This window comes from Alligator mississippiensis, chromosome 11 (genome assembly GCF_030867095.1).
Source record: "Alligator mississippiensis isolate rAllMis1 chromosome 11, rAllMis1, whole genome shotgun sequence".
NCBI classification, from domain to species: domain Eukaryota; kingdom Metazoa; phylum Chordata; order Crocodylia; family Alligatoridae; genus Alligator; species Alligator mississippiensis.
The window spans coordinates 59,176,506-59,186,530 of NC_081834.1; the positions used below are offsets into that span (position 1 = coordinate 59,176,506).

Below are 10,025 nucleotides of genomic sequence, written 5' to 3' on the forward strand. Positions count from 1 at the left end.
CGGAGTATGAATAATAAACGTTTATTTCCAATGGTTAGCTATATTTTATTATTACATTTGTATTCGTTATTTTTTGCTTAAATTTATTTTTTATTATGGTTGCATGTTTCTCATGTTTTTGGGAGCATGGCTTTCAACCACAATCCTTAATAAATTTAATTGAAGTTGAATTGATCTGTAAGGAGGGCCCACAGCTCATGTCTGAGGGTTTGTGCTGCTCCTGCCCTGCCAGTATCACCCACTGCATGAGGGGTTATGGGGTAGGAGCACGTGTTGCTTCCCTGCTGGCTCTGCAGAAGAGCCGCTCCCTTCGCATAAAGCGGGTCCTGAGAGCTACTTCCCCATCCATCAGCTCCACTCCCATCCCACCCAGGCATTTCAGGGTTTAGTCACCCTCCAGGAGACCAATGTAAGTGGGAGGGGCTAGCCTAATGCCAGAGCCCTTCTGCGAGGCAGCCACAGACCACAGGGCCCCTGAGAGCACCTCGAAGTACTTGCTGCCTTAGGGCATGCACAGACGAAACAAAAGTTCCCATTTACATCAACGCAGCTCCGTTTGTTTGCATGACCCAGGATTTTCCGTTTCTTTAAAGTCCATTTAGCACCTTAAAATAACACTACTCAGAGCCTGACTCCAAAGACTTGGAACTAATCCCCTTCGCCACGAGGGGGTGCTGCGTTCGGCCTCTGGTGTCCCGGTACGTTCTTTTTTACTCTTAACGATAAGTATGAGAAGTTAAGCGCAAGAAAAACATAATAATAAGTTTTCTGCAAGTAGTTTCAAACTTTGGAGGGAGGGAGCAGTTACATGACTCCCTTCAATACTGCAACCTGAACTTCAGCACGTTCCCTTTCAGAGCCACGACCAGAAGTCCAAGGGCAGCAAGACGCTGCCTGCCAGACCCGACACCCAGGCTACGCAGCATCCCAGGTGGGTTTTTTTCCTTGACACCCACATTGTTTGTTAACTGCTGCCTAGGGCTTCACGGCCCAATACCGACTGCAGCCTAAACTCTGGTCTTCTTGACAGGTCAAATCTCTGCCGCTCATTGACCCCGACCGCGCTATTCTCTGTCCTTCGAAGCTTCACCGCTACCCCCGACACACGCCTGCAGTCCTCGTCTTCACGGCGTCTATTGTGTCGGGGCTCTCGTCGTACCAGTCCCTCGCACTAATCAAGCACGCCAGTCTGCGTTGCCCGTTCCCCCTAAACCCGAGAGATGGCGAGGCCACAAGGCTGGCAGGAGCCAACAGCTCTTGGAATCTGGCAGCCTTTCTGAGCACGTCCGCTGCCCTTGCACACCCCAACAACCGGGTATTTGCACAGCACTGAACTAAACCCACGGCTCTCCAGTTTCCTAGACGTCAGGCGTCCCTTTCGGCGCCCCTCAGAAACTGCCCATTTCACCCGAGTGGGTTTTTTGTCACAAATCATTTTTGCCCCGTCGCAAAGCGCTGAGAAAGCCCCCAACACCGCAAGGCTTTGAACTGTTGATTCCTGTATGAAAGCCCCCACGTTTCTCCTCTGGTGAATCAGGCGTGCACGCCGAACAGGGCTAAACACCACCCGGCACGCGCAGCACCCGCGAAAGCGACACCCCAGACGCCGCGCGCCCCAATCGAAACAGAAAGCCTTTGTTTGGGAATCAGGACCGGAAGCCAGCAGGTCCCAACACCACCCCTCCTCTTTCAAGCCCCTTGCACAAGTATCTGCCAGCTCCTTGCTGCAGTTTTCACTAAACACACTGTTATCTTTAGCCCGTCATTCGGCTAATCTCTGCCTTCGCACCGAACACCTAGACACGTCCCTTTTTCTTTTCTAGCGGCTATAACACCTCATTAATCTGCTTCCAGCCGCCCAGCCCTGACCCCGCCGACCAAACCACCCAACCGCGTCACACGGAATGGTGCCCAGCCGCTGCCAACAGTCGCATTTAAGAGCTCGGAGCCTCGACGGGCGTCCGGCGGAGCCAATCGGCCGCCGCCGCGCCGCTCCTCCAATGGGAAGCGGCGTAGCGAGAGGAAGTGCTCGCCCCTTCCTTGGCCCCGCCCCGCCGGCCGCGGGGGGCGTGTCCTGGGCGAGGGGGCGCGGCGCGCCATGGCATGGAGGCTCAGTGCGCGCTCGGCCGCTGAGCAGCGCGGAGCTCCGGCCGGCGGCGGCGGCGGCCCAGCTCTCCCTGCCCGCGCGGGCTCGGCCGTGCAGGTGATGAAGCGCGTGGTGCTGGAGCTGAGGAACCGCGCGCCCGAGAAGGTGAGCTCGGGGCCGCCATGTCGCGGCGGTGCCCGGCGCTGCGCGTGCCCCGACCCGGCATGGAGCAGCCCCGGGCCCCAAAACACCCCTCCTCGGCGTGCTCCTTACTACGCAGTTGTGCCTTGTGGTGCGTTCTCCTAATTATTCACCTCCTGACCGCGTATTATTATTATCATTATTATTATTGCAACGATCAGATTGTTTTTGGACGGGCCAAGGCTTCTTCTGCCCCCTGCGCTGCTTGTAGAAAAGTGAAGGAGGGCTGGAAGCCCCTGCGCGGGGCACGGGCTCGCTGCGCTCGCTGCTGCGGGCATCTGTTCTCGTTGTTCGGCTGATTTTCGGGGAATTAGGAACTTGCTTTTCTTTTCCGCCTCCCCCTTTTTCCTTGGGTGATCTCCGAGTCTGGGTCCTCCCCCGCGATGCGCCCGCCATCAGTTTCTCGGTTGTGTTTGGGGGTGAGTTTTGGGGGGGGACGTGTTAAAGTATCCTTGTTAAAAATAAATGAATAAATGGACAGCTGCTTTTCTTCGGGGCGGGGAGAAGCCCGAAGTCGCGTGCCCCCCGCTCGCCCGTCCCTCCCGCGCTGGCGTTGCTGGCAGGACGGGTCTTCAGTTATTTTTACCTTCTCGCTGGTGGAGGTTGCGAACAGGTCGTAGCGGCACCGAATCCATCTTCAAAAAAAAAAGGAAAAAAAAAAAGACCCCTTTTTTTCCACCCCCACGCCCCGAGGTGGCTGTAGGCAGGGGGTATCTGCTGCATGGTTTTTCCCCCTGCTGCGTAGGGAAAGATTGTGGCCGCGCTTTGCTTTTTAGGAGAGGGTCGTGGTTTTACTTAATCTCCTGTAGTAACTTCATTGACTGCAGTGCCAGCTGCATGGAGAGCAGGCTGATTAACAGCAGGGAAGCGGAGGCTGCAAGTTGAACTCGGCCAACAAATGATTTGTCGCTCCAGCAGATGTTTTTGCATTTAGGTCAGTAAGGACGCTATCGACTGGCGTGTCTTGCTCTCCCCAAGAATAAAGTCCAGATAGGTTGATATTGCAAAGTGCTTTTACTCCACCCCGGCCTGGGTGACTGACGGCACAAAGATTCCCTGCATAAAAACTACTCCGATAAACAGTGTATTTCTTAACAAGTTGACTGTCGGATTCTTTTTTTAAAGCCTTTAAACTGTGGCTGCAGTTACCCCACCCCCCCAAAATGGTTTCAGTCTTTCCCTTTTCTTCAGGGCAAAGCCTGAACAACTTTGGGACTTGGAAACCACGAAACAATTCAAAGCTGGTCTCTCTGGTCAGCGTTTTCTGCAGCAACATGAAATAAGATTGTAAACTTGAAACAAATGAGCAGCTCGTGCCCACCAAAATAACTCAGAAGTCGCCAGTGAACAAGTGACTTTTTTAGTCCTCTCTACAGATGAATCTTTCAGAGCTGAACTTCCCAGACTGGTGTTGCGTTTAATCCTTTTTGTTTGCAGCCGGATTGGTAAAATAGCAACTGTGGTCAACCCACCGTTGGGGACATGGAGGACGGACAAGCAGAAAATGGATTTTTGCCTACAAGACGTTCAGCGACACAGAGTAAATGCATCTAGAATGAAGAAGCAAATGCTTCAGTCTGGTGCATTATTAACCTATGGTACTCTCTGCCTCAATATTTTGAGGGTCAAAGCTATAGGGTTTGCAAGAGGATTTGGTGCTTTTTTCTGGCAAGCGAGGCTATACCCCCTTATTTTAAATAGTGAATGGGAATATAAACCCTCATCTGGGCATGAAGCAACCATTAAGTGATGGCTCTGGAAGGAAACTATATAGGTAGGTCATTCTGTAATTGCCTAGTTGGCTTCTGGCTCCTTGCTTCTTCTGATGCATCTGTTCCGGCTTTCATCAGAACCAGGACCGTGGGTTTTTGTCCGGCCCTGTAAAGGACTGCGATTGTGAACTCTGTCTTGGTGGTTGTGCTTTCTGAAGCCAGCTTGTTAACAGAAATAAATTAAGTTTTTATCTTCTGGTTCTCTGTGATGGTGCTTCATACTCTGTTTACTTCCTCTCAAGGTTGATATGGTCGATGAGTTCAGACAACTCAAGTTCAGGTCGTCCCAGATGAGAAGTAAAGCCTGTCGTCAGGCTGCTGGTTTGACCCGAATTGCTTGCTTGGTTGAGGGTCCCTATTAAAGTAATAAGTGACGTTCTGTTTTGTTTCAAGGTGACAGAGTTAGTGCTTGATAACTGCTGATCCAGCAATGGCGAAATTGAAGGTCTGAATGACTCCTTTAAAGAGCTGGAGTTTCTCAGCATGGCCAACGTAGAGCTGACATCCCTGGCCAAGCTCCCCACCTTGAGTAAGCTCCGAAAGGTATGCATCTTCAGACAAAAACCCATCGGTTCTCTCCTGCCAAAGTTGTATACCTTGAAACACAGCAACAGTTAAACTACTTGCGTATTTCCATAGTCACAGTCACGTTTGCATCTCATTGAAATGTTTTCCTAAACATTGCGAACTTAAGAATTAAGTCTTTAAGACCCTGAATGTAATTAAAGCTGGTTTCAAACATTAATGAGCCAAAGTACTGAAAAAGCATCACTTGAAAACTGTTAACGATGGCCATCCCAGTCTGTTGTAAAGAGAGGGGGTCGGGAGCAGTCGCATTAGGTGAAGTGGTGGGAACACTGAAATCGTTGTTCGTTACCTGTAAGGAACCAGTTTCAACCTAGTCTGTTGACCTAAAGCCTGTACGAAGATCCAATGCTATGTTTCACATCCCCGTGTAAAAAATAAAGCCTGGAAATATTTTAAGTTTGCACCATAGTAAGTATGCTAACTGAACAGTTGGGATCGGTGAGATCACTTGCCGACTTACAGTAGAACGTGCTTGAGTGTCTGTAGGCACCCAAGTATGAAACTAGTTAATGAATTATCACTCTCAAGTGCAGGTGTGAAGAGCTTCTGAAATAAATGTTAGGCTCTAAAGAGACGTACATGTGATCAACATGGGTTGCTATGTTTTTAACCAGATTTCATTTTATGCAAGTAATCTGAGGTTTTACGGGCTGTACAGGAAGTCAATAGTCTTGTGATGCATTTGTTCTTTCAATAAAATACAGGCTCTTGATTTTGATAGCAATCAAACCAACCATCTAATTATCCAACTTTTGTGCGCTGTAGCTGGAATTGAGCGACGACGTCATTTCGGGAGGCCAAGAGGTCCTGGCAGGAAGATGTCCAAATCTCACACCTCTAAATCTAAGTGGCAACAAAATCAAAGATCTCAGCACTGTGGAAGCCCTTGTAAGTACAAAGTCAGATTCTTAGAAGATTGCAGTGTGTTAAAGAAGTCAGAATCTTTCTAGCATTATAAAAGAAAAATAACAATAATTTTATCATTGAATGCAAATGTAAAGTTTGTAAGTGCCTGACGATAGAAGGTCATTGCAAGTAGAAGGGATAAGTACAACAAACACAGTTGAAATAGGAAATCAATAAAACACAAAAAGATAATAAACAAGATGGCTTTAGTGTGACATTCAACAGAACTGAACAGTATGCAAAAAGTAAAACTCTCACTATTTCCCAAACCTTGGGTAGCTTTTTGTTGCCAGTTCTGGCAACATTTGAATCTTCTTTTCTCTGAATTTCTGTATCCCACTTAGGCCAGTATTGATTACTCCTATTGCAATAAATGCATCATCCGATGGTTCATTAGAGACAGACTTGTAAAGACACTGTAGTAATCAATTTTGTGTCAGCTGTGGGGTTTACAGGAGGAGATGTATTCAAACTTGTGGTCTGTCAGCGATAGTTCTGTATTCCCCCGTATTTGTTTTCAGTGGTTAAAACGCATTAAAAGACACCGTGATTTCTTTAATAACAACCGATTTCTGCAGAAAAAGAGGTGAAACTGCTTGGTTAGTAAATGAAAGGTATCCACAAGACCATTTTTAACAAGTGGTTTGTGGCCTAGTAAAAACAGTTCACAAATTTTTAATTAAGTTTTTGGAAGCAAGGTGCTAATCTTTATGATTAATTTTGCTGTTCTTATTACTAAACACAGGCTAAACAAGTGTTTTAGAAACTTGGTAATGATAGTCTGCCTTGCATCTCACTGGTTCGAGTTGTCACAGAGATAAAATTGTTTCTATTTAAGTTAATTATACTTGTTGCATACTTGTTTAAGTGCCAAAACTACCCTCTGAAAGTGGTGTCTCTTATACATGGCCCCCAAAACCGCAATTTCTTAGTATCACTGAAGTATTGAAAAGAACACCTCAAACAGCTAATGATTATAATGGGCTACAAAACCCAGATCTCCTACTCCCTAAGCAGGATTGCCTCTATCAGCACATCCCATAGCTGCCCCATTCAGGCCATGGAAAGCTGTCTCTCCACCAGGCATGGTAGGATTGGTGCTGGGACAGATGGCTGTGCTGACCCCAGAGAATGGGAGAGCCCTGGGTGATTTATAGGATCATATGGGGCTTCCAGAAACAAAGACATGCATCTTAATGGGAAGTAACCTGGGTCACAGCTATTTCAAAAGCAAGTGTAGAGGGAGAGGTGGGATCTCTGGTCTTATGGGGAAGGAACTTTGACTGTCAGCACCAAGACTTCTTAAATGAACTCTGGACAATGGGGAACAGCAAAGGAGAAGAGAAGGTAGTAGGTATACGTAGTAAAATCAATGACATTTAGGAGGCAACAGTCCAGTACTTGGAGGTACCAAATAGTTATTTCATCTCAGTGAGTCATTTTTCATTCATTTTCAGCAAAATCTCAAAAACTTGAAGAGCCTGGACTTGTTCAACTGTGATGTCACAAACCTGGAGGATTACAGGGAAAGCGTTTTTGAGCTGCTTCAACAGATCGCCTACCTAGATGGGTTTGATCAGGAAGATAACGAGGCCCCTGACTCGGAAGACGAGGATGATGAAGGTAACGTCTCTAAACATGCAGTCATGAGTTATGCCATTCAGTCGGTATCTAAATATAAAATTGGAACTAGAGTGACTGTGCAACTGCTGGAGCACAAATCAGCTACATTTTTGAAGTGTAGGCCAGTATCAAATACTGCTTCTGTTGAGTAATGAGGGCGGGGGGAATGCGCTTGCAAACAGTGTAGTCATGGGTGCTGTGCACAGTTAAAGGAGAGTTGCACGTAGGAAAACATGAGTACAAATCTTTTTACTGAGACATAACTATATAAAAGCAGTCGTTTTATTGCTGATACAAAAAGCTTTTGCTTTTTTTTGGACCCGTCATTTTCATATTTGATTCTGTAGCTCATTCGGTTTTTAGAAGCTTACTTAAGATGAGTTTACAAACGAGCCTTTGAGGTTTAAGTGAAGCTGTAAGGAATTAATTACCTGCCTTTCAGAAGGGGATGAGGAGGATGAAGAAGATGAAGATGAAGCTGGTCCACCAGGAGAATACGAAGAAGATGAAGATGATGCGGGTTCAGATTTGGGGGAGGGTGAAGAGGAGGAAGAAGTTGGTCTTTTATACCTGATGATGAAGGAGGAGATCCAGGTAGGACTTTCCCTTTTCTACTGTAAGACTTAGGATTTCCTTGACACTGTCTGATTATACATGTGTAATAATTTAAACTTCTGTAAGCAGAACCGTGTAAATCCACTATCAGATGTGAGCCATAGGCTACTTTAGAGAGAGACCTTTTACTATCAAAAAAGTGCGTTGCAGTAGGAGAGCCACTTCTCTTTGGTATTCTGCATTGTCTTGCTCAGTGAAATGCTTCAAGGTTCATTACTGCGCTGCCTTGAAGAATTAGTGTTGTTATCTACCAGGTCACCAGGTCAGATTTTGAGGAGAAAAACCCCCTTCCAAAGCTAAAAACGAAATCTCATTTGAGGATCTGAGTAAGAACTTGGCAGTAATTCTTTGAGAAAATGAATGAACACTTGATTGGTGGGGGTGGCAATATTGGTAGAAACCTCAATATACTTAGTGGCTTCTGTGTACGGCGGCTGCCAGGAGGTGAAGAACTGCAGCATGGGCTAAAGTACTCCTAATGTTACCACAACACAGCTTGGTAACAGAGGAAGGACTCCTTTCATTTGTTGTTGATGGGGAGTAGGCAGTAGCCAACATTAAGCACACATGGTTCAGAAAGTCCCGTCTTAACAATTTCAGTATATTTTGGAAAGGGAAAATGAGGACTGGAATCAGCATAATTATACACCAGCTAAACCTGAACTTGAATAAATCCAGCAAAAGCACATCCTAAATTTACATGTCGGTTAAAGATGAAATTCCAGAATGAATTGCTAAATGCCTTTCAACTTTTACCAGATGTTGTAAAGCATTTCATTTGGCAGATAATATATTTGCAAAGATATTTACCTATATGCAAAAAAAGCTTTAGTTTGTCCTCAGTTCCTGCTATTGCACTTATACTACTGGAGATGTCGGTGTATGTGTGTAACATTTCTAGGATTTCATGTAGCCAAGTGGCCTAAATTTGTCCAGTTACCCCATTTATAAAGCAACTTTTGTTTTGTTTCGAAACAAAACAGCTCTGGATGTATAAACTCTTTTTTCTCCCTTCTTGTTTGACTTCCGTTACCGACAAAAAGGGTTCTTCTCAGCTGTTGCTGTTGTGGGCCACTGAATTTTGTAATACTCTTCTTGAGACATTTTCACAGCTAGTTGGCATAATCATTAGGTCAGAAGTAACAGCAGAAAAAGACTCTAATAAAAGACTCCAGCCTTGGTTTTGTACATCTTTGCTAACCTGATAAGTGTAATACAGTAAATTGGGACTCTGGTCTGTACAAATGTCTAGTAATAAAAACAAATTAAACATGATCTTTAAACCTCAAAGTGCTGTTTTAATCTTCTGCAAAGCACATGTCATTACAACCTAAGCATACGGTAGTTTTTAAAAAATCTCTTAATGTTCTGTATCTTGAAGGATGAAGATGATGATGACGATTACGTCGAAGAAGGTGGCGATGAGGGGGAAGAAGGCAGGTTCTGCAAAGCGTGAAAGCTGTTTGTTTTGTTTTTTTAAACAACGTGTCCATTCTTTTGGCATCTGTAAATTAGCAAATCTCAGCTCGCTGCCATTGTCAGCTTATGGCACATCTGTTCAGCTCATCTGTTTAACACCACGTAACCCTTGGATGAAATGGGCAAAAAAAATCTTTTACGTTTAAAGGTGTACTTGGTAGTCCTGTTTGTCTGAGACATAAAGACATACCAAAAACTAGAACTCTTGGTTTCAAAATGATACCTTTTATTAGACCAACTGGGAAATGGCATTTTCTCCCCAACAGGGAGAACCTTGTTGGGGAGCTGGACACAGGGTCCAGTGTGTCATTAATCAATGCCAGCCTTGTGTCACCTGCAGCTATAATCCTGGGGAGGACCTTTACCATTCAAGGGGTGGGGTGCCCACCATTTGAGGTACCTGTAACACGTCCCTACATCGAGTGGAGAGGCTGTGGGCTGTGCATAGACGCGAGTGTGCTGGAAGGGGCTCCTGTCCCCATCCTGGCGGGACGTGATATTATGGAGCTAGAATACCTGCCCAGGGAGGAGGGCCACCTCCTAGAGCTAGAGCCAGAGCCCTACCGTGTTAATGTGGTGACCTGTGAACAGAGCGGAAAGGCTAAGGCGGGAGGAGTGAAAACGTCCCAGGGCCTGGTCACCCAATTGGCTACAGAGGCAGAGGGGGAGGAAGGAGAGACTCTGACTCCCTCTGACTGCAAGCAGCCCCTGGCCATTGAGGAAACCAGCGACCTGGAGGTGGGGTTAAGTGACAG

At 46.2% G+C, this 10,025-nt stretch overlaps 1 protein-coding gene across 2 annotated transcripts; it reads left to right on the plus strand.

Moving 5' to 3' along the window:
• Positions 1-2,138: 2,138 nt before the first annotated feature.
• LOC132244147 (acidic leucine-rich nuclear phosphoprotein 32 family member E-like) lies at positions 2,139-9,472 on the plus strand. Of its 2 annotated transcripts, none has more exons than XM_059715189.1 (6): positions 2,139-2,251; positions 4,453-4,602; positions 5,413-5,535; positions 7,011-7,176; positions 7,619-7,770; positions 9,173-9,472. In XM_059715189.1, the coding sequence occupies exons 2-6, from the start codon at positions 4,543-4,545 to the stop codon at positions 9,245-9,247; spliced, it is 576 nt and encodes a 191-aa protein (XP_059571172.1). In that variant the 5' UTR covers positions 2,139-2,251; positions 4,453-4,542; the 3' UTR covers positions 9,248-9,472. The 2 variants fall into 2 exon arrangements, with proteins under 2 accessions (XP_059571172.1, XP_059571173.1); XM_059715190.1 differs by lacking the exon at positions 2,139-2,251 and adding an exon at positions 2,280-2,378.
• Positions 9,473-10,025: the final 553 nt, after the last annotated feature.

What these genes read in the sequence shown, in the direction of transcription:
- LOC132244147 (XM_059715189.1), top strand. Translation starts at nt 4,543, where the DNA reads ATGGCCAACGTAGAGCTGACATCCCTGGCCAAGCTCCCCACCTTGAGT. An exon ending in CCTTGAGTAAGCTCCGAAAG is followed by an intron (nt 4,603 to 5,412) that starts GTATGCATCTTC and finishes TGTGCGCTGTAG; the next exon opens with CTGGAATTGAGCGACGACGT. An exon ending in GGAAGACGAGGATGATGAAG is followed by an intron (nt 7,177 to 7,618) that starts GTAACGTCTCTA and finishes CCTGCCTTTCAG; the next exon opens with AAGGGGATGAGGAGGATGAA.